The 23173-nt window shown below is 52.3% G+C and overlaps 2 protein-coding genes across 6 annotated transcripts; one reads left to right on the top strand and one right to left on the bottom strand.

Moving 5' to 3' along the window:
• Window positions 1-432: 432 nt before the first annotated feature.
• Window positions 433-16283, bottom strand: PRKCSH (PRKCSH beta subunit of glucosidase II). Of its 2 annotated transcripts, none has more exons than XM_078153921.1 (18): window positions 16200-16283; window positions 15689-15803; window positions 15230-15346; window positions 13665-13760; window positions 13515-13572; window positions 13075-13192; window positions 11736-11865; window positions 11281-11365; window positions 10417-10495; window positions 9301-9387; window positions 8547-8711; window positions 8011-8104; window positions 3869-3938; window positions 2250-2339; window positions 1664-1738; window positions 1430-1529; window positions 1177-1332; window positions 433-880 (listed from the first exon to the last, which is right to left on the bottom strand). In XM_078153921.1, the coding sequence occupies exons 2-17, from the start codon at window positions 15771-15773 to the stop codon at window positions 1186-1188; spliced, it is 1596 nt and encodes a 531-aa protein (XP_078010047.1). In that variant the 5' UTR covers window positions 15774-15803; window positions 16200-16283; the 3' UTR covers window positions 433-880; window positions 1177-1185. The 2 variants fall into 2 exon arrangements, with proteins under 2 accessions (XP_078010047.1, XP_020851082.1); XM_020995423.2 differs by having other exon boundaries at window positions 16196-16273.
• Window positions 16284-16522: 239 nt separating this feature from the next.
• On the top strand, window positions 16523-23165 carry ODAD3 (outer dynein arm docking complex subunit 3). Of its 4 annotated transcripts, none has more exons than XM_078153920.1 (13): window positions 16523-17433; window positions 17897-18018; window positions 18301-18378; window positions 19108-19278; window positions 19398-19499; window positions 19719-19844; window positions 20111-20233; window positions 20499-20654; window positions 21038-21198; window positions 21300-21456; window positions 21708-21817; window positions 22045-22129; window positions 23063-23165. In XM_078153920.1, exons 1-13 carry the CDS (start codon window positions 17235-17237, stop codon window positions 23096-23098), a joined length of 1626 nt encoding a protein of 541 aa, XP_078010046.1. In that variant the 5' UTR covers window positions 16523-17234; the 3' UTR covers window positions 23099-23165. The 4 variants fall into 4 exon arrangements, with proteins under 4 accessions (XP_078010046.1, XP_078010045.1, XP_020851080.1 ...); XM_078153919.1 differs by having other exon boundaries at window positions 21671-21817; window positions 23063-23159; XM_020995421.2 differs by lacking the exon at window positions 23063-23165 and adding an exon at window positions 22282-22876 and having other exon boundaries at window positions 21671-21817.
• Window positions 23166-23173: the final 8 nt, after the last annotated feature.

Raw genomic sequence — 23173 nt, 5'->3', positions numbered from 1 at the left:
GTGAGGAAACCAAAGTCTGAATCCCACCTCAGACACTTAGGACTGTGTGACTGGGAGCAAGGCCCAGCCTAGAACATCTTCTTGTACTCTCATTTCCTCATCTCTAGAACAGGGATAAAATCCTTGCACTGTGTTCCATTTAGGGTGTGTGAGGAGGCCATTCTAGGTGGGATGTAAGGCAGCCAGAGACTCTGGGCTGGGGTAGCAATAACAGCCAGCAGCATTCCATATCAAGGTTTGCAATAAAGTACATTGTAAAGGTACCACTACTGTCCTCATTTTACAGAGGAGAAAACCAGGGCTGAGAGCCTAAGTGATTTGCCAGAGGTGTTCAGCAGGGCCTGTAGCAGTGGGGGGCCCAGGACCCCTCTACCCTCCCTTCCCCAGCCCTCCCTCCTCCAGCATCAAGAATGAAGAGAGCCAACTTGGAGCTATGGGGAAGGATCTGAGTTTATTGTGCCAAGGTCACAGTGAAGTCAGGCTCTCCCACCCCAGCAGGTCTTGCTCACTAGCTACGTAGCCAGTTGTACCACCTGGGCCGGAAGCAAGGCCAGGGTGAGAGGGCATCAAGTCACCCATCAGGGTGGAGCTGCCAACATGGGAGGGGGATTGGGCAGGCAAAGTGTCCCAGTCACTTGAGCAGCTAGACCAGAAGGGATGGGTGAGGCTTCCCCAATCAAAGGCAGCCTCTTGGTCTTCCAAGGGAGGCACACCGAGACTCTCTTCATCAACATAGCGAGCCTTCCAAGGAGGAAGGTTCAGGGGGCCCCCTGCACTGGCCCCCAAAGAGCCAGGGTGGGCAGGAGCACATATCCTGGGTCAGGGTTGGGAGGGAGATGTGTATGCAGGTCCTGGAGGTATTAACTTCTCCCCTGGGATTCTGCAGGAAAGAATGGGAAAGGTGATTACTGAGGGCTGGCCCTACACCCCACTCCCCTGGAAGCAGCTGCCCCAGGTGGGGTAAGAAGAGACAGGGAGGGCTTGGGGAAGGAAGTAACCCAGGCCCAGGAAGTTAGTGTGTAGATGGGAAATCAGTCTAGGGACTTGCCCAACCTCTTTTGAGGCTGACATGGGTAGGAAGACCTGGCTCCCACTGGCAGGGCTTTTCTCCAACACATGGCCTCCCAGATTGGGGGTGAGAGTGGGGGAAAGGGGGCAGGGTGGGGCCAGTCATACCTGGGGGGCTTAGAGCTCATCATGGTCAGGATCCCCTGGGGACTCTGGGGGCGGCTCCTGGCACGCGGCTGGGGTCACCAGCTCCATCAGGTACTCACATCGGCTTGGCTCTGTGGCACTCGTGACTACAGTTTCCTTCCCACATACCAGCTTCACCTGAGACAGCCCATCCCCCCCAAAACCGAGGGATGTCAGTGGAGGGTCCACTGGGACTCTGGCTCCCCCTACCCTGTCCAATTCCCATAGCCCTCACCTTGGTAGAGCGGTTGGGGCCTTGCCAGCAACCTGTCCCATGTTCATAATGCATGATGCGGAATTTCTCCTCCTCTGATGCATCCCAGGACCCCCACGTGCTGCAGGGAGAAAGGCAGGCTGAGGTACAAGGGCATAAGGGTGAGGGAAGTGGGGGAGGTGGGAGGCAGAGGGTCCTGTGACATGGTGGTGGTGGGGCAGTGGCAGATAAGGCTGAGGAAGAGAGGACACTCACCCCAAGTTGGTCTCAGAACCTCCATGGTTAGGTTTCTGGGTGACTCGGTTGAAGGGACACAGTCTATAAATATATCTGCACAGGCAGAAGGGGGTATTAGTGACCCAGAGTGGGAGTGCAAATACTAGCCTGAGATCTTCTCTAGCAAACCAGTGGCCATCCTGCTCCTCATGGAATCAGCCTATGCCCTCCTTCTCAGATGTCCCCTCCTGGGGCTCTTTCCCCAAGATCCCATTCCTAGGATCTGGATGCACATACATGATCTCCCCTCTTGGGGTTTTACTCCCAACCCCAGGTTCTGAGACAAGATATTAATAACCAGGATGGTGTGCCAGTAGGAAAAAGGGAAGGCCTCGTCCCCAGCTCTCCCTCCCTTTTCTTCCCCACCAAGACGAGAGAGGCCCCCGATTCAGAATCCACCTTCAGAGTCACTCTAACCCCTGCCACAGTGCTGAAGCCCAGGCTTCCTAGTGCCCTCCCTGCCCTCCCACCTTCAAGGGCCCTGTAAGAACCCTGGGGTGTCTCTCCCTTGCATCTTCTCCCCTTTAAGTGCGTACAGAGATGTTGCCAGTCCCCAGGCACTTACTCATTGGTGGATAACTCATAGCACTGGCCAAAGAGGTAGGAAAACTCCCCACTGGGACCCAAGTCCAGCGCCATCTCTTGCTCTAGGTTCCTGCAGCAGGACAATAGGAAGGATGGGTGGGAGGGCAGCCCACCTTGGGTGAGGGAGCCTCCCTGATGCCAAAGCAATGATCAGCAAGACAAGGGGAAGGAGCCCTGGATTCAGGGTTAGAACCTGGGTTTAGACTCTGACCAGGTCCTATACACTCTTCTTTAGACCTGATTCCTCACCAGTAAAACGCCCTGTCTTTTGCAGCAAACACGTTCCAAAGTCTAAGGTCCTTTTATGCCTGAAGGCCCCTTTCTGTTATGTTTTTAGAGCCCCTCAAATCCTAAATTTTATGATTTCCCCCAGCTCCAAATTCAGGACAGGTGACTTAGGCCTCTGGGTCCCAGTCTTCCACAATGAACAGGGTTCCAATCCAGCTAGTCAAGTCATTGTCTTTCCCTCCCCCCAGCCCAGTTCTGATGCAGGGGGCCCCCAGGGAGCCACAGGACTCCTTAGTGAAGCCACCTCTGCACCTCCCTGTAACCAAGGCTACCCTCAATTACCGGGACTCTGGGGCCCTGCTGGAGGTGGTGGCAGGAGAGGACAGAGCCCCAGCCCCAAATCCCAGGGCTTGGGCTCTCCTCCACCCCCATCCCCCTGCCATAGCAGCTCAGCTAAGTTGAGGACGTCTGGGAGGGCCCTTGTTAATGCCTCGTCTCAAGGCACCAGAGAGGAGCTTTTAAACTCCTCCCCACAGCACTCTGTGGCTATCCCTCCCGCGAGGGATGTGTGTCTCTGCTCCCCCCCCTGCCCCCCAGCTCAGTGGCTCCTCCCCCTCCATGGGGGTCTGATCACAGCTCCACAAGGGTTTTAAACCCTGGGCTCAGGCCACATCAGTGAAGTTAGGAGACCCAGTGCCTAGCATCTACTTCGTCCACAGCCCTTCGAAAGCCTTCCTGCACGACAAGATGGAATTTCCCTACCTGTGACAGGGGACTGCTATTTCCTGCCCCACTTCCCAGAGGACAGTTTGGTGGAAGGGTGGAATGCCCCATGGGAACCAAGAGGGAAAACTGGGTAACAGAAGGCAAAGCATCCAGGACAAATATACTGAGCAGAAGAGGCACTCTGCTCACACCTAGCCCTAATCCATAGTGAGATCCAAATGCCTAAGTGACTACAGCTCCTTTCCCTAGGATTGCAGAGATCAGTGGTCACTCATGGGCACCCTTCTGTACCAAAGCTGTGTGCATCTTTGTCTCAAGCCCTAATGGACTTACTAAGGTCATCCTGCAGCTTGTCTGTCTGTATCTCTCTGGCACACAGCATGGTGCTCAATGCTAGAGAAGGTGGCATGGCCTGTGATGGCCGTGTAGGGGTCTCTGTTCCTTTTCTGTCCCAGGCCTGGGGACAGAGAGGAAGGAAGGACGCAAGCTCTCTTTCACAAGGGATGGGAGGGAGGGGGGAAAAATTAAGGTTTCTCTTAAGGCATTTCTAAGGAGTTCTCCACCCCCACCCCTCCCCAATTCTGCCTTCCCACTCCATCCTCTACCAGGGCCAGCCTCCCTCCCAGGCCCTGACCAGGGAGCTACCTGATGGACTCCTCCATCTCTGTCAATGACTTTTCGGCTTCTTCAAAATGGTCTCGAGCTTCCTGGGCCGCTGGAAGGCACAAAACACCCAGAGATGACGGGCTGGGGCCTACATCGGATCATCTCCTTCTCCCTACTCAGTACCTTGGGGGAGGCAATCCCAGGCCTGGAAGGCTCCTAAGGAGCATCTGGTATGGGGTCAGCAAGCTGAGAAGGGTTTTTTACATTTTTAAATTCCACTGTTAGTTCAAGGGGCTAAGCAACAACAGGTGGCCAGCCAGATGTGGACCTGTGATGTCTACACTCTCATATTTTAGGCCCAGAGACATCAGGACACTTGTCCAAACTCACACAGCTGTTCCTGGCTGCAGAACTAGGATGTGAACATGGGTCCCAGAACTCCAAACCCAGGGCTCTTTCTACTATTTCAAGACACCAGAGCAAAGGAGCACAGAAATATAGGTAACAAACAGCACAAAGGCTCACAGCTATCTGAGCCTCAGACTAGGATTTGCTCACCTCCCATAGCTGGGGGCCCCTCTCCCCACACCGCAGCTGTCTTTTGGGGTCCCAGTGTGATGACCCTGTGGCAGCAAGGCAGCACCCAGGGAACATCCCAGTGCACCAGACTCCCAAAGGGTCCTAATCAAGTCATCCAGGATGTAAAGCCAGGGCCTCCCTCTCAGCCCAATCCTGGTAACTGCCCTCTCGCTGGGCCCCAGGTTCCCTTTACCAGAAGAGGGCCTCATCTCAGGCAAAAGACCCTGGCACTCTCAGCAGTGGGACAGAACTAAGGGAAAGCCATGTGTCTCCTGTCAGACCCTCAGCCCTGGGTTTCTCCCCGCCCCCATGACTGGCCTTACTCTTCCCTTTCCCAGGGAGTGGAAACAGTATGTTCCCCCGAGAAGAATCACGTGACATCTTCCTCACACTCTCAGGATCACCACAGACAGACAGACAGACAGACACACACACACACACACACACACACACACACACAGTGAGTCAGAAGGCAGGAGGTCAAACACTGGTTCGGCCACTTACTATCTGTGTGACCTCAGGGTGAGTCCCATTCTTGCTCTGGGCCTCAGCTGCCTCCACTGTAACCAGGGAAGGCTGGACTGGGAGACCTTTCTACCTCTAAATCTTCTGACCCCAAAGCCACTCCCATGTGAGGGACCACAAATGAGCATGAAGATACCACCGGACACTTAGAACCCCACACAAATGCCAGTCTCTTCAGTGTGCATGCATACGGCCCCTCCCAAAAGAACGCTGAACTCCAAATCCACAAACATACATTCTGCAAGATGGCAGGTTCACTCACTCAGCCCCATGCACACCATGCAGGACGGATGCACACACAAAACTCTGTGCTCATACTCACAGAATGCTTAGGCACCCACGCACATGCCTACAAGCTCCCTCTTTTGGGAACCACCATGTGTGACACTGCTCAGAAGAGGCTTGGCTAAAGGTTGTCTCCTTCCCGGTGCCTTGGGCACCACAGCCTCAGCTACCATCTGAACTGATAGAAATGCTCAGCCCGGAGGTCTTTCATCTAGGGTGAATTATGGCTCCAGGAGAGCAGGGGGCTCGGAAAAAGCCCACCCCCTACCCTCATTGGAGTACTAGTTTAGGTCTCAGGAGCAGAGGCAGCAAGGCCTCCTCAGAACAACCCTCTCAACTGCCCCAGCTCCAGTTGGCACAGGGCATGGATGGAAATCAGCCTGAGTGAGGAGCCCCAACGCAGGTGCCCCATCCTACCACATCTAGTGCCTGGCCCTTGGCCAATCATGGCTTCTCAGCAGGAAGCCTAGAAAATTCTCTGCCCTGCTCAGTGCAGGCCTCCTAGGGGACCCTGCTGGCTCCTCCCTCACCCACTGCTAGAACCAGAGTGCCTGGTAAAGACTCACAAACAAGCCCAGTGGCCCATGGGGAAGCAGGAAAGGGGAACAGGGGACACTGAAGCCACACCCTTAAGAGGCTCCCCCACACACATCCAGGGTCAGGCCCAACCCCCCTGGGCTCTCCTCAACAACTTTCTTCAGTTGTGGAGACCCTGGATCTGGCCAGAAGCTGGAGAAAAGTCCCCCACTGTTCTCAAGTGGCTGCGCCCAGCAGCTGTGTGCATCAAAGAGCCGTTTTGACATCTCTGTAGGCAGGAGCAACTTTCTCCCCAGTGACTGACTGGGGAGGGTGGAGGTGTGGGGATAACCTGTTGTGAGAGAGGGGAAGCTGAGCCTCCCTTCTTTCCCAGAGAAGTGTCTTAGAGACCGGTCTGACCCTGCTTCATTGGGTGCATCTGTACCAGCACCATCTGTACTTGCTGTCCCTCAACCTATTCTAGGCTCTCCAGTCCTATGCCATCAGACACAGGCATTTCCAGCTCAGACTCTGGGGATACACTGAGGGTAGCAGGTGCAAGAGTCCTACACACATCCCTTCCTCTGCACACTGCCTCCTGTGTATCTCTAAGGGACTCTAGGGGTCAGCCAGGACAATACCCTCATTGTAAGCACAGTGACTTGTCTCAGGTCACTAAGCGAGTAAGTAGTAGAGAAAGCTAGAATCAGGGCGAAGCACCACCCAGGTCCAATCTGAGGCACTCATACCCTGGGCTTGGTGCTGGTGGTTCCCTTTTGATGGGCTGGGCCTAGAGGGAAATTACAAAGGCACGGCAACAGCACCAGGCCAGGGTCCTGGGGGCAATGTCAGCACCTTCTGTGAAAGCAAAAAGATGTCAACTCCTCAGAGAACCAGCTAGGGCCACAGGGCTAGGCACGGGCCCCCGCCTGGACAGGCTCACCTATTCCTGCCTTCTGATTTTCCTTGGTCAGTTTCACTTGGGACTCTCTACAAGGAAGACATATTTCCCAACCTCAGGGAGGATGTCTACAGTCTTGGTTCTAGGCTCCATAGTGCAGTACTATCCAGTACATTGAGGGATGGTCCTCCCTGTGGACAAGTGGTCAATCTTTAAAGTACCCCACTGACTCCTCCCCTACCCACCTCCCTGAGGTTATACACGAAGCCTCAACTTGACCCAGAGCCTTTCAAGAAGCCAAGCTGGGGCAGCAGGAGGCCCATTCCTCAATTCCTCTCTTCCCACTCCAAAAGGCCAGCCCCCAGGATGATCCAAGTCATCTCCTGGCCACCCTCAGAAAGGGTGGCAATAAACCTAGTCATGTCAACTCGTGGGCATGCCAGCCTAGCCAAGAACACTGGAAATCAGTCACTATCAGGCACTCATCACCTCACATTCACAACATAAGAGCCTTGGACCAGGAGCAGGAAGCCTGGTTTCTGGTGCTGGCTTTGCCATGAATTTACTGTGTGACAAGCTGCTTTCTCTTGCCATCTGTAAAACTGGGAGGGCGGAACAGGTGGTTGCTAAGGTCCTTCCCATCCCCCTAAAATCCTGTTTTAAGGTTCCTTGCCCCAGCTCAGATATCCTATGATGCTATAATTTCCATCTCCCCAAGTACCACTTTTACAACATTACCCCCTTCTTGAAAACCCGATGCCCTAACTGCTCAAATCCTCAGCCTTCGGCTCAAGGCCCTCCAAGGCCTGGCCACAGGCTGCTCTGGCTTTCTCTATCACTAGCATTCTCATCCCTGCTGAGCACAGCAGGAAGCCTCCTTTCTGCCTCTTGGCCTCTCTGCCAAACCCTCTAAGATTGAAACATAAGGCCCACCTCTTCCAGGAAACTCCCAGCAATCTCCCCCTCCACTTCCAAGCTCCTCCAGATCTACCTGTCAAATCCACTCCCTGGACCTGGAGCAGGTGTCAAAGCCTGCAATATGAGCTAACTTTTCATGTGGGAATGGAAATGGAACCTAGGCTACCTGATAGGAGGGCCCACCTCAGGTGTGGGCATAGATTTGTATGTAGTGGACGGCCAATATTTTCTAGACAAACACTAAGGGAAGTTCATGGGGTGGGGGGAAAATCCCCCTGGTCTAGAACCTCCATGTTGGATGAGGCCTCCTCAGGAAAGGAAGACCCCCTGTGGTAGGGGGTGGACCACAAGCCCCAGAATTACTTAAAGGCTATAAGATGTCCTGTCTGACAAAAAAATGCCCCAGGCTAAGGATCAGCTCCAAATGTTCCCCTCCCCTGAAGGCCTCACCACATACCGTCAATATAGGCTTGTGTTCTCTCATCATATGGAGGCATCTTGTCCTTCTCCACCTCCTTGTCCACCTTGACTGACTGTGGGGGCAAGGGCTCCTAAGGGGAGAGGTGACAAACAAGGTGAACCCAAGCCCCTGGCTCCCAGCCCAGGTGCTCCCAGGCTTAAAACCTGGACTATGTACTCCTGGCCTACCCTATTACCTCTCTCCCACAAAAGCCTTTACCTCCACTGCATGGGCTTCAGGTCCCCAGGCCCTGAGCCCAAACAAAGGCTGATCTAGGCTGGGCTGGGGGGAGGGGAAGGGCAGGCAGAGCCAACAAACAGCCTCCCCCTAGCACCAGGGAGCACCATCCCTTTTAAGCCATTCCCCTGGGTCCTGGAGAAGAGATGTTCCTGCCTTTCCCTGCCCTAGCTGTAGTCAGCCTGAGCAGCTTTAGTGACTGCCATTTCTTAATGGGCTTCCAGGAAGCCAGCCAGTGCCTGCCTCCACCCTGCCCCCAGCCTCCTCAGAGCCCACACTGCCTCCACTCGCCCTACCTTATCCTCCTCAGGGGTATCTTCTTCTTCGTCCTCTTCATCCTCCTCCATTTCTTCTTCCAACCCAGGCCCTTCATCTTCATCCTCTGCTGGGGATGGCTGTTCTGGGACCTCTAGCAAATTCTCTGTTGTGGCCTCAGCAAGGGGTGGCACAGTAGGCAGGGACTAGAGGACACAGGCAATGCTTTCTCTTTCTCATGGCCAGATCTGGAGACTAGAGATTCTTTTTAATCCCAGCACACCCTCTGCCATTTGTGCCTGTGAGCTCCAATTCCCCCCTCAATGGCTTGCTTTTTTAGGTTAAGAAAGTCCCTAAGTTAGGGAAAGACCCTGAGGAATCAGAATGGGGTAGGCAGAGTCACTGGAGAGCAAAAGGAACACGGCTCTTGTCAGATGAGAGCTCACCTGGGGGGGGGGACTGCCACTGTGACCACAGGCTAGGACAGTGGGTGGGGAGGAGGAAGGGTGGCAGCTGCCTTGTTAATCAGGAATGGCAGCATCTGCTGCTGCCGGGCCCAGCTGGTTGGGATGGATGGGCTCCAGGGAACGAAATCTTAGCCCCCGCTCTGCCTCCTTCCCTGCCTCCCCCAGGCTGGCAGATCCTTTGTGAGGTCACCGAGTCCCTTCGGTCTAGCTTAGGCCAGCCACGTGTGCTGCTGTCTCCCCCTGCTGGCTACAGGCCACCCCCACACCCCGCCCATGCCTCCTGGACCCCCTTCCCCCTTCCCTCGGCTGCCTGGCCCAGGCTACTCACCTCCTGCCGGTACTTATCCTTGATGGCTGCCCACAGGCCTTCTTGGAAGCTGGCAGCATCCACACGCAAGGCCTCTCCTAAAAGAGCCTGGAGCAGACGAAGACAAAAGCAGCACCTACTCTGACAGTGCTTTAGGCTGCTAAGGGCCTTCCTTACAACCCCACTGTGAAGTAGGGCATGCAAGTCTTGGTAATCCCATTTTACAGATGAGAAAACAAGCCAAGAGAAGTTATGTTACTCAACCAAGGTCACACAGGATGACTTTGGAACTGGAACCAGGGAGGAGGCCCTGGGGTGGAGGATGGCACCACTCAGAGCACCCTCTGTCCCAACCCCTCTAGTTTCAGCCTCTATCATTGCCCTTCAGGACCCCTGGGTGACTCTTATTTAGGCCATGGAGCAAAGGATGATGGGAAGACAAGAGAGACCCTAGCCCAGGATGAGCTGGCATCGCCCCTCACACAGAACTGGGGACTTCCTGGAGGAGCTCCCTGCACCGGCACTGCCCCCTGCTGGCAATGCCTACCCAGGGAACTTGCCCCTCCCCTGGCATCTTCTGGAAGCGGCTTCACTGAAGCAAGGAGAGAAGGCTCCCTCTGCCCACCCACCACCAGTCAGCAAACCCCCTAGGAGCCGCAGGCAAGTGTGCACACGTCACAGAACACAGGGCTCCCACCTGAGCCCCACTGTTACCAGGGTTTGCATTTCTCCCTTAGGCCCAGCCATAATACAGTAGGCAGAACATGCATGCCTGCACCCCCACCTCCCCAGTCCTGGGGGGCGTTCCGCAATCCAGCTGGCCCTTAAGGGAAGACTCAATCACCAAGCCAGGAAGGAGCCTCTAGTCAACCCCGGCAGAGCTGCTGCTGACTCAAGTCACCCACGAGGAGGTATGAGACAGGAGGAAACAGTCCTGCTCAGGCCTCTGGGCCCTGTCAAGAGGGTTTCCGCTAAAGGACCCTACAAGGCTTGGTCCTGCCCTTTATGTGAGGGAGTGTGGTCAAGGGGCAGCTCAGAGTAGGGTATTAGCTAGTCTCTACCTTTCACCTCCCAACCCTGGCTGGGGGTTATGGGCACATACTGTAGGAATAGCTAGTGGGGTGACAACCTGGTTACCTGGGCTTCTGCTTCTGACAAAGCCCCATCACCATCGGGGTCCAGCTCTGGGTGAGTCTGAAGTTCAGCCACGGAAATCCTGGAAAGAGAGACAGGATGAGGGATTGGCTTGTCATAGAAGTGGTCATCTTAGTGGCAAGTGGTAAGAAAGGGCTTACTTAGTGTGTGGAGGGGAGAGGACAGCTGGCTAAGGCTGATAAACCATTTCCCCAAAACATGACCCTCTACCCACAGAATTAGAACTTAACATTTCTTCCTCGGTCTCAAATCACCTCAGAAGTCAGGTAGTATTGCACAGTGAACAGAGACGTAGACAGAGTAAGACCTGAGTTCAAATCCTGCCTTAGACATTTGGTAGCTCTGCAACTCCAGACAAATCAATCAATCTTGCTGGGCCTCAGAGTTCCTAATCTGTAAAATGACCAAGCTGGACTAGGTGATCTCTAAAGCCCCTTTCTTTCTAGCTCCAAACCTATGATCCTGATTCAGGGATAACAGAAGCCGAGAAGATGCCACTTTCTCAAGCCTGTACCAAAGCTACCTTCCCTGTTGTCAGCCAATCTTTTAGCACTATTATTAAATACCTAGGGAGGATAACCAACCTCAAGCTACAAACATCTCACGTAATCTAAGGCAGCTCCGATCTCAGAGCTGAGATGAGCGTGTTTGCCCCCAAAGGCCCTCAGGTTGGAAGCAGTCCCTTCTCCCTAGGTCGGGAGTAGGGGATGGGGTGGAGAACGACAGAGGTCTGAAATCAACTCTGTCAATTGCTCTTCCCATGCAAGAGCTGGGACCCTGAAGCAGACAGGAGCTGCAAGGAGGAGGCTCCAGGAAGCAGTACCCTCTGCAGCCCGCAGGACTCACACTCCATCGGTGTTGTCATCCAACTCCTGGAAAGCACTGGCGGCCTGCTCCTGGTCCCTTGTGGCCCTGGCTGCAGCCTGCTGCTCTGTTCACACACAACCAGCTCCATTACTCCATTACTCCCAGCAGGGAGCTGGGACTGTTCCCAAAGCCAGGAAGAATGGAGAAGCAAGGGGGCACTTCCTTCTTTTCCACCCCACCACCCCAGGCCCAGGTCCTGTTTGTCTCTGCCTAGAATGCCCTTTTCTAACCAAACTCCAGCCTTCAAGGTTCACTTCCCGCCCACCCCCTTCCCTGACTCTTCAAACTCCAATCTCACTCTCAGCACTGGTCCTTAGCGTGGCTAACAATGACCAATAATAACAATAAACGCCATCCCATCTTGTGCTGCAACAGAGGGCACGGGGAACTTCCTGTGGAACCAAGGGCAGTGGGAGACCTTTAGGGCAGGTCACCTTCCCACAGCCTCTGGTGCCGCTCCTTGAATTCTTTCTCAGGCTTCTCTGCTTCCTCCTTCACTGCTCTCAGCATTGCCACCTGCTCCTCCAGGGCCTTCTTCGACTCTTGTAAACCAAGGAGCCTGCTCTGGTTGTGCAAGAGAGAAAGTACTTGAGTACTGCCTGCTTGAGGGCCAGGCTGGCCAGGGGCAGAGTCCCCAGGGCTGGCCCAAGGGGAGTGGAAACAGCTACCTCTTCCCATTCAAGCAGCCCAACGATACAGCTGACCTGCCCCCCACCCCCACCCAAAGCCATACAACCACAAATGCAGAGGTAAAACGAACTCTAGGGATTATCTAAGACAGGGGTGGGGAACCTGTGGTCCCCTAGGTCCTCAAGAGTGGTCCTTTGACTGAATCCAAACTTCACAGAACAAATCTCCCCCTTAATAAAAGGATCTGTTCTGTGAAATCTGAACTCAAGGACTCAGAGGACCACGTGTGGCTTAAAGGCCAAAGGTTCCCCACCCCTGCCTAAGGGAATCCCCCCATTCTACTAAGGGAAAAACTGAGTGCCAAAAAGGGGAAAGGCCTTGTTCAGTGTCACCTGGACAGGACAGAAAACTCAGCCCCAGTCATTTGGCTCCAAGTTAAATTCCTCTACTACTACAAGCTGATAATTTTCCAAGTTCGTTATCCCCTGCCAATCCCACTCTCTCTGCTGCCCTATGACTAGCAGCTGCCCTGAGCCAGCTGGGTAAAGGTCAGAGAACCAACCCTGCCACAGAAAAGCTGTTCCTGCCTCTTTTCCACTGGCTGGGCACTCATAGCTCCAGATTAGAAAGGGAATCTCCTACGTCTTTAATAAAGAATGAGATGTAGGGCAGAGTCACCAAATGAACTGCGCCAAGGGGACAGACACTCAACCTCTGATGAGCAAGGGCAAGAGAAGGGAGGAATTAAGGCACCTGTGTCTGCTCACCTCAAACACAATTCTATTTGCCTTGCTCTGACACGAGCCTTGGGGCCAAGTAAGGGCACACAGGAGCCAAGGGGATTAGGGATTTAGGAGGGAGAACAAGACCTTGCAAATCACACTAACACAAGACCCAACAGAGTTTCCATCAGAAAGATAATCCCTAATCTCCTCCCTCTACCTCTAGGCTCCTGATAAAATCAGGGATCACCAGAATTAGCTGAAATGAACCTTGGAAATCATCTTTGCCAACTCTCTCACCTCACAGGTGAGGACACATGCCCAGAGATACCAAGGATTGAAGGGTCATGCCTAAACCCTACCCTTTCACCAGAGTGGGGCAATCCCTTTGGAACAGAGACCGAACACCGCCCCGACTCACCCGCTTTTCCTCCTGGCCCTTCTTCCCTTCTTCAATTAAGATCTTCTTGAGCCGGAAGCCCTCACGGGCAACTTCCGCCATCTGTTCCAGAGTCTCCTTCTCCTTCCGGCCCATTTCCCTGGGTGGGCAGCCCACGTGGATGGAGAGGAATCACACATGGGTTAAGGGAAAGCAAAATTCCTAGAACCAGACCTCACAGAGCATTCCAATGGGGCTTCCTGACTCCCCATCCATCAAGGATGGTGAGTTCTAGCCTGGCTTTGAGGAACCCTAAATATGGGGAGAATGATGAGTGTGCCAGTCCCAAGCCTACAGCTGTGTGTGTGCATATACTTGAGGACCTAAGCCCGCTCTTGAGACTGGGAATGGAGGCCTGGCACCTCTAAGGGAGAAAGGAGTTGGTAGTAAACGAATCTCCCCCTAACCACCCAACCATGTACCTGCATGTGTTCTCACAGATGACACCACTGTTGTACTCATCTGTGGCATCACAGCAATCTAAAGGAGCGGAACAGAGAGGAGCCATTGAGACCAGATCTGGTACCAGGACAACTGTCCTAGCCCTGGCCTCTAGCCAGAAGTAGTCTTACCACAGATCCCATCATTGACACGGCTTGAGGGGATATAGTGGGGCTTATAGCCAGCATTGGTACAGTGGAAGCGTCCCTCTGGGCAGGCAGCAGTTCCTGACAGTCATGGAGAAAGGCAGAAGTTATTTATTACATCCTACTGAAATAAACTGATCCAAGGTGAAAAACGAAACAATACACAGAGAATGGAGAGACAAAGGGAAACTGAGGTTGGTAATAAAGAAAGGCATACGGAGACCCACAGAGTCACAAATATAGACACAGAGGAGAAAGAAACGCAGACCTAGACAGACACAGAGACACGGGGATGGAGAGGCAAGCACGGAGACCAATGTGCAAGCTGCCTTCAGGATCAACAACAAAACCATCTATTTGGCTTTTAAAGCCTTTCATAACCTGGCTCCTATCTATTTTTCCGGTCTTCTTACATTTACCAGACCCATACTCTGCAATCCAGTGACACTGGCTTCCTCTCATACCTGGAATTCTCTTCACCCTCATCTCTACCTCCTGGCTTCTTTCTGATCTCAGCTGAAGTTCGTTTCAGCAAGAAATCTATCCTAGTCCTCCTGAAGCAAGACTTAGTGTCTTCCCTCTGAGAATGTCTCCAATATACCTCGGTATAGATCTTGTCTGTCCGTAGTAGTTTGCATTTTGTCTCCTTTATTAATTAGACTATGGGCATGGATTGGTTTTTTTTTTGGCTTTCTTTGTATCTATAACACTTAACCTGATTCACATAGTAGACACTTAATAAATCCTCGTTGGCTTGACAGACAGAAACTGACAAACCCAGATGGACACACAGATAGAGACAAATTGGCAGACACACCCATGTGGACATACAGAGAAGAATGCAGAGACATAGGGAAAGATGGACATGGGCAGTTCGAAGGATATAGACAGATGGGTGGACATACTAACAGAGATGCATACGGCTAGACACAGGCATAATAAGAAACACATGCACAGACAAAGACTGACTGACATATAGACAGAAAAGAACAGAGACAGGTGGACACAAAATAGGTAGGAAGACATCTTTATAGACATAAAGATAAACAGACAGCAACAGAAAAACCCAGATGGACAAACACATGAATGGACAGACACACAGAGGCAGATGGATGGATGCAAACAGAGAGACAGACACAATGATAGGCGCATCTGAAAAGATGCAGAGACAAATAGACAACAGATGGACAAATGGCTAATACAAACAGAAGGGAGATACGAATAGATGCTGAGACAGATGGATGGTCACAAAGAAAGACGCATCTTATGTGCAGATGGAGAAACAAACAGAGGAACAGAAAGAGAAAGACAGTTAAACTCACAGCCATGTGGACAGCCTGGACCAAGCTCAAACAGACAAGAAACTAAAAGAGTGACCAACACAAATGAGATCAAAAGAGGAAAATAGAAAAAGGGGAAGACCAAGTAGAAGCCCTTTCTCAGCTGACATATATAGCCTTCACCCTCCCACTTGAAGATGTAGTTAGGTCCACACAGGGAACACTTCTCTTGCCCCTTCTACGCTCCTCCAGTGAGTCCCTCATTCCCACCTGGTTCATCGGAGCCATCCTGACAATCACAGTAGTCATCATTTACTTGATCAAAGGGGATAGTGGAAGATCCATCCAGGCAGGTGAAGGGCTTAGATTTGTCATAGAAATGATGATCTGAAGAGCATAATGAAAAATAACTTTAGCTTTCCACCCACATAAGATCAGTGGACCCAATGAAGCTCTATTGACTACAAAAGGTTTCTGACCCTCTCTTGTGGACCAATGCATAACATTAGGTGTAAATACTAACCCAGAGGTCACTTCCTTACGGCTTAGAAACTCAAAACATATTATTCTTACCCAGCCCCCCACCCAAGAATAGGAAATTTAGACAATGTTCAGCAAAGCCAGGTTTTGTTCCCACTCCAACCTCCAATTCCATTGACTTTAGGAGGTTGCTGGAGGCTCCACGGTGCCTCCTCCTAACTAGCCTCTGGCCTCCTGCAAAAAACTCACTGGTAAGGGAGACACCTCGAGGCCTTTTGACTTCAACGGCAGCTGTGGCAAAGCTTAGCAGCAGCAGGAGAGGTGGCAGAAACATTGTGCTGGGTACAGGAAGCAGCAGCAACTCCTAGGGCAAGAAGAAAAACACACGGGAGGTGAGGACCTAAGGAAAGGGATGCCTAGTCTTAACCTTGCAAACTACAATAACAAACACAAAGCAGACGATCACAGTCCTCATGCACTAACTTACCCGCCTCCTAGCCAATGGGGCCCACCTACTTCTTGGCCAATGGGAGTCCCTCACCTCCCTCTCAGCCAATGGGAACTCCCATCCCCCTTTCAGCCACTGAGAGCCCCTTACCCTCCTCTGAGTCTTTCATCACCCCCCTCCCAACCAACGGGAGACCTGACCTCTCAGCCAAAGGGAGTCCCTCATAACCTCCCCCCCAGCCAATGGTGGCCACTCACCACAAATGTAGGCACTCATCAGCCTCCCACCCACCCACCCCGTCGGCGGACCTACGCGGGGTCGGGGCCAGAAGCCAGAAGCCACTCTCGTCCACCCCTGCTTCCCAGCACACGCCCGATCAGGCTCCAGCCAGGAACAGGAAGCGGAAGCAAGGAACTCCAGAACTTCCGGCCTACTGTCCAATCCTGGCTTCCCGGAAGAGGGGCGGGAACGACCACTATGGTAGCCATGTTGAGAGTGGCGAAAAGGAATCTCAAGCTATAACAGCCACCTTGGGTAGGACAGTCAAAGCAGGGGTCTCGCGCTTAATGGCGGCTGCGGGCGCCATCTTGGTAGCGGAGCGACTTAATGTTGAAAAGACAGAAATGAATGAAAAATTTCCCTATCTTTTTCCCCTGCCTTCACTGATAGTTCTGGCCCGATCTCCAGGAACTAGAAGTCCGAGATTATACGGCAGACCCTGCCACCCTTCACCCCAAACTTCCTCCCTTCCCTCATTCCTTCTTTCCCAGCATGCCCCGCCCAGCCTCTAGGCTGGTCCCACTTCCCATCCCCGTGGCGTAGCGCCAGCCAATGGGAACGATCGCGTGGGACGCGGCCGGTTTCCATAGTAGCGGACGGAGGGAGGAGGGGGAGATGGTTTCCTAGCAACGGAAACAGATGCTGAGAGGCTTCATCTGGACCTAGACTGTGTGGGAGTCCTAGGGACCCTGGAATCTGAGCCGCAGGCGACAGCAGAGCTCCCTCCAGGAATGTCCAGGCGCTAGCCTTTCCCACAGATCCCTCCCGTCCTGGGACAGTCCTTCCCTGAACCCTGGGAATAAGCCCTCAGATCCCCTCTGTTCTTCCCCGACCTCCAATCCTTATTTTTCCTTCTCTCCCCTTAGTTCCTTCTCTGACTTCCCAGGATACTCTTCCCACATTCTAAATCCCACAGGCTTGGCCACAACCTGCTCCCTCAACCCAGGCGGATATCTTCTTTTTTCTGTACCCCAGTCATAGGCTAATTTCTGTTCCCTCCCCCTAGGCTAGGGCTCTATCTTACCCTTCATCCAGAGGCTAAGGAGACTCCCTTGCAAAAGATTAAACATGGTTCCCCTGCATTCCCCAGCTGCTTCCCCCTTCCCCAAGACCCGTTCTTTCCGTTCCTTCCGTTCCATCTCCTCGAGGCCAGCCTCAAAGCATCACGCAAAACAAATGCAGAGTCATCCACATTTCAGTCATTCTGGAGTGAAGCCTCCCGTTCACGTGCAGATTTCTGAGCTGCACAAGAAGATCCAGTTGTTGGGTAAGCATGTGTGTGGGGGTAAAGGAAAGAAAGAAACGGGGCAGCTGATGTGGCCTAAGCCTGGGGAGATGTTGGAAAGAAGTTGGGCTCAGGGAGAGATAAGGGAATGATCGTGACCAGAACCAAGAAAGAAAGGGTGGTGAGATGGGGTTCAGAATATTGAGGTCATGGCCAGACCTGAGACAATGTAGAGAGTCCATAGTTTGAGAGGGAGATCAAAGACAGCGTGCTAATCAAACCAAGGTCAGCTGGAGAGAGGAACATAGGAGTGAAGAGAAGAGTAGGATTAGCAAGCAGTGGGCTGATGGGGGAGATGGAAGGAGAGATTCAGGAGGAGGGTAGGAAATGGGGTATTTGTGGGTAGGACAAGGGCTGAAGGTTGGGAATGATAGTTGGGAAAGGGAGGAGATGGGAAGTAGGAGGTGGCAGTATGGTGGGTGCTCACACTCTGCTTTGCCCCCAGAGGGCGAACGTAAGTGCTTCTATGAGAGCACTCAGTGGACCATCAAAAAGAACAAGGAAACTATTAAACACCTTCGAGAAGAGAACAAGATATCGTACCAGAAGCTGTCAGACTTGTTCAGTGTGAGGGCTGGAGTGGAGGGAGCAGAAGAGGGGACTGGGTGGGAGGAAGCAGGGAGGGTGGGGGAGGGAGACTCCCATGCTCCACTGACCTTTCAGGGGAAAGCTCCCGGGCTGGGCTAGACCAAGGCCACCTGGGTCATGGGAGCGGGCTATGTCAGGAAAACAAGGCTCCTAGAGGAGTGTTTGTGTGGGGAACTTTGCTATTGATGCCCTCCTGGTGGGGGGAAACAAGCCTGGGGGTTCGATAGGGTAGGGAATGGTTTTGATTTCTTGGCTTCCCAGGGTGATGAGAAAGTGCTGCACTGGGTTATCAGCGAGTGGAAGGAGGAAAAGCCTTATCTGAAAAACAAGAATGGAGAGGTAGGTTGCAAAGGTAGCCTCAGCCACAGCAGGACCCTCAACCTCCAGACTTCCAGGAGGCCCTTTTAATAATAACCTCCTTTTCTGAGTCCTGGATCCTGACTCAGAACATGTGTGTATGTGTGTGTGCACACACATTTTATATACGTGCATGATGGGGTATATATGTATCGACTGTCTGTACCATATGTTCACACACATTTATATGTACATATATTGTATATGTGCATATGTATCAGGTGTCTGTATCATATATACATCGACACGTTTATATATGTGATATGTATATGTATCCAGTATCTGCATCATATGTACACATACACATTTATATATATGCATATGTGATATGTATATGTATCAGCTGCCTGTATCATATTACATGCACATTTATATATACACATGGTATGTATATCTGTCAGCTGTCTGTATCATTTATGTGTATATGTAACAGCATCTGTATCACATGTATATGCATATTTATATATACATGTGATATATGTATGTATCAGCTATCTGTATCTATGTACACACACGTTTATGTTTATACATAGGTGATATGTGTATCAGCTGTGTGTATCTATGTACACACATTCATGTATCTACATATGTGATATGTGTATCAGCTGTCTGTGTCATATGTATACCACATTTATATATACACATATGATATATGCATGTCTGTATCATATGTACACACATTTATATCTATCATTTGATCTTGGCCCCCAGGAAGCTCTGGCCCTTGTGGATCACCGGCTGAATGAGAAGATGAAACAATTAAATGCCCTTCGACATGAAGCAGAACAAAGGCAGCAGCGAATAGAAGAGCTCCAGTTGCAGTATTCACTTCGAGAGCTAGAGATTAATGAATTTCAAGACAGTGATACTGAGGTGGCAAAGGTGGGCATGAAGCCCTGCCCAATCCAAGCAGGGTGGGTTATGGGAGCAGAGAGCTCACAATTGGTCAATGACCTGGAGAGAGGAGGAATCATGCCTAATCACTGCCACCTCTCCCCCAGACCATGCGCAACCTGGAAAATCGGCTGGAAAAGGCCCGGCTGAAGGCCAATGAGGCAGAACACATCACTCGAGTTTACCTGCAGTTGAAGGCTTACATGCAGGTGTGGTGTGTGGGAATGGCAGGGTAGAATGAATATAAATGGGTTAGACGTGTGTGGTGGGGTCCTATATGTAGGGACTTATTGTAAGGAAATTGCTTTGTGGATCTAGATGAAGTTAGGAGGGGGCTTGGCTCTATGGTGAGAATCTGGGAAGACTAGCAGGCCCTCTTCTCTGGCTCTCACACTCCAGCCTGGCCCTCCCCTCCCCTCCTTTCCCAGGAGGAGAGCCTGAACTTTGAGAACAAATTGGATGCAATGGAAGGTGAAGTCAGTCGACTAAGACATGAGTTCTCAGAACTGCAGAACGTGGGCCAGCAAGCCACAGATGCTCGGGATGCTGCCAAGGTATGGCATAGCCTCACCCTGGTCCTCACCTCACCTCAACCTGGCCAGGCCATTGCAAATCACACGTGGACGCACTTAGCCCCAACAAGCCTGTAGATCCAGCCTCCTGAGCTCTTGGTGGCTGAGCTGGTACTGGAGCAGGGGCCTTGAGTATGTCAGCCCCAGCCCCTCCCCCTTTGTTCCAGGGGCAGGAACCCTGAAGCTTGGCCCCCAGGGCTTCCTCTATCTAATCCCTGATGTTCTTGCCACCTCCTCCCCCACCCCAGAGTGAACTTCAGAAACTGGAGGAGAACTTATTCAAAGATCGGAAGGAGCGAGACAGGGTATTGATGGAGGCCAGGAAGAGAACAGAAGAGAAGAAGCTTCAGAATGAGCGGATTGAGAGGAAGGTGTGTGGACCCAGTTCAGAAGAGGCAGGGAGGGGCAGCGAGGTGGTGCAGTGGATAGAACACCGGCCTTGAAGTCAGGAGGACCTGAGTTCAAATCCGGCCTCAGACCAAACACTTGACATGTACTAGCTGTGGGACCTTGGGCAAGTCACTTAACCCCAACTGCCTCACTAAAAAAAAAAAAAGAGAAGAAGAAGAAGAGGCAGGGGAGGAAGGTGGCAGAACTGAGTACACTACCTTCCATGCCACTCACTGGTATCCACAGACCCAGCAGCGAGATCAAGTACCCACTCGGTCTGACGAAACCTTAACCGATGCCCAGGGGACAAAACCAGACAAGCTAAAGCACCAATGGAACAAGTACCAGACAGAGCTGGCATGTGACAGGCTCAGGGTCGCCACTGGCGTATCTGACCCCAGCGTGAGTTACCGGACGGGGGAGGGGGAGGCCGGGCAGGCCTTCTGGCTGCCCTACCTAACTTGGGGAGGGTACTCCAGGTGGGAGGAAAAAGACTTGAGGCTATAGAGGTTCCCATGGGGGCCCTACCCCAGACACAGGAAGAAATAAGCACCCATAAATTAAGGGGCATCTTCAACTCTAGACAAGATGTAGGAGAGCCTGCAAGGCTCATGCACTGATCTGTCTCTGTCTCTGTCCCTCTCTTGCCCTTTGATTCTGGGGGTAGGTAGGTCAGATACCCAGTATGTTCCAATGTCTGAGAATGACTCCATGGGAAGGAAAGCAGTCTGGGTTCTCCTAGGTGTATCTGTATCCCTGAGTGAGTGGATGTGGGGGGGGGACAGTTTGTGGTGAGCAGGTTCTTAGCCCAGAGTGAGACATTTGCACACCTGGAGTCCCTGAAGCAAGAGAACGAAGTGACACTGGCAGCACTTAAACAAGACAAGCAGCGTCTGCAGCAGGAGCTCACTCGGCTCAAGTACTCTGGGGAGGCCAAGGCCATCAGGTGTGAGGCGGGGAATAAGCGGGGTGCTGGGGGGGAGGGGATAGGGTGTCATCCCAAGGGCCCTCACACCTGGTCCTTCCCCTCCCCACTGCCCAACCCAGGGATAACCAGGTCATGGTTGAGCTTCAGAAGCATCTGGACACCCAGGAGAAGCAAATAGCAGAAGCTAAGGAGAAGCTGCAAAATACCATTGTAGCACTGCAGCTTGCCAAGGATGGGGTGGAGCACCTGGCTGAAAAATTGAAGCATATCCCAGTGGTATATATCCCAGACATATGAACCCCTGCCCCACCCCCTTCAAGTCCCCTATTTATCCAGCCTCAACATATTACCCTATCATGCCTAACCCTTCCGCCCACCACTTTCCCAGGGTCTCCCACAGACACCCCCAAGCTCCCTGTCACTCCCTCTCTTTGAGGCATCACCTATAAACTTCCTGAGACCTTGGTTCCACTCGAACCACATTCCCTAGGAGAAAAGCAAAAAGGAGCTAAACCCTAATACCGTAGATTATGTGCTGGACCTCATGGCTCAGAACGAGGAGAAGTTGCTCAAACTTCAGAGTGAAATGGAAGGACGCAATGTGCCAGATCTACTGCAACAGCTTGCTGAGCGTGAGGTGGGAGCCCTGAAGGGGTCTAAGTGGGGAACTGTTCCAGATTTTCTCTCTTTCCATCACGCCTCCTGCTCCTGGATATTGAATCCCTAGACAGGCCTCCCCACTGTTTGGTGGGGATATTTGTAAAGGCCCTAGCACAGTGCTTGGTACAAAGGTGGCACTAAAGAAAATGCAGCCTTGCTTCTCTTTGCCCAGCAGCCCTTTTACTCTGTCCTTTCCTCCCACAGTTCTATGCCACCCTGGAAGGGAAGCTTCCTTCTCACAACACCCGCATCTTCGTGCCCACATCTGCCACCCAGGACAATTTCTTTGGTGAGTCAGCCTGGGGGTAGGTAGGGATAGGGTTATATCAGGCAAGGAGCCAGTAACAGGCAAGGAGAGATGCACAAGAAATCTGTGCTGGGGGCAGGGAACGTCCTCATGTCCCCCACCCCTCTTCTTCATCCTGCTTATGTCTCCCTCAGATGAGGAAGAGAGTGAGGAGGAGACTGGGGAGATAGTGACCCGAGCATCCTTGAAGTTCCAGTCTCAGAAACTCATAGAATCCAAAAGCAAGAAGAGAGGCCGGTCTCGATCTCGAAAGCGGTCATAGATGCCACAACCTCCTGGCCTCGCTGCTAGCACCCCTCTAGGGGGGCAGTCGCAGATCCCAACCTGGGCCAGTTAGAGCATCTCATGGCCCTGCCTAGCTCCAGGTTCTTTCTCAAGGGCCTGAATGGTAGACCTGGGTCCTCTCCCCTTTTTCAAGATCTACCTAGAGGATTGGGTCCTCTCCTTCCTAGGAGTAAGTCTTAGCCTACATAGCTGGGCAAGAGCAGTTTGAGGCCTTTTCTACCCCTAAGGCCTGGGAGAGAAGCAATGTCCCTGTCCCTTGGGAAGCAGGCCCAGGGCCTTGCTGGCCCAGCTTAGGGGAGGTGGGACCTAGTTTCTGACTGTTCCCACCATCAATCATAAACCTCCTGGGTCTGAGAAGGTCTCAAAGGCCCTGTATGACACTCAGGGTCTACTGCCTGCCTCCAAGTAGTCATTTTTTTTTCAGGCAATAAAAATTACAAAGGAGCCTGAGCTGTGTTCCTGCGTCTGCCTGCCAGGCGCCTCTGGTGCTGGGTGGAAGGGTCACTGGCATTGGCACTAAAGGGAAGAGGGAGGGATGCAAAGACAAAGAGTCCTAAATGTTCACATTTGTATAGGACTGTGAGATTTACAAAGTGTTTTTCATATTATTCCATTTGCTTCTCACAACAGCCTTGTGAAGTATTGTTATCCCCATTTTACAGATGAGGAAACAGATTCAGCGATTAAGTGACTTGACCACGGTCACACAGATAAGTAGAGACAGATAAATAGGGATCTAGA

The sequence above is a fragment of the Phascolarctos cinereus genome, unplaced genomic scaffold, assembly GCF_003287225.1.
Source record: "Phascolarctos cinereus isolate Bilbo 61053 unplaced genomic scaffold, phaCin_HiC Scaffold_4;HRSCAF=312, whole genome shotgun sequence".
Classification (NCBI taxonomy): domain Eukaryota; kingdom Metazoa; phylum Chordata; class Mammalia; order Diprotodontia; family Phascolarctidae; genus Phascolarctos; species Phascolarctos cinereus.
The sequence above is the reverse complement of the archived record's forward strand: the minus strand, read 5'-3'. Positions and strand labels throughout refer to the sequence as shown.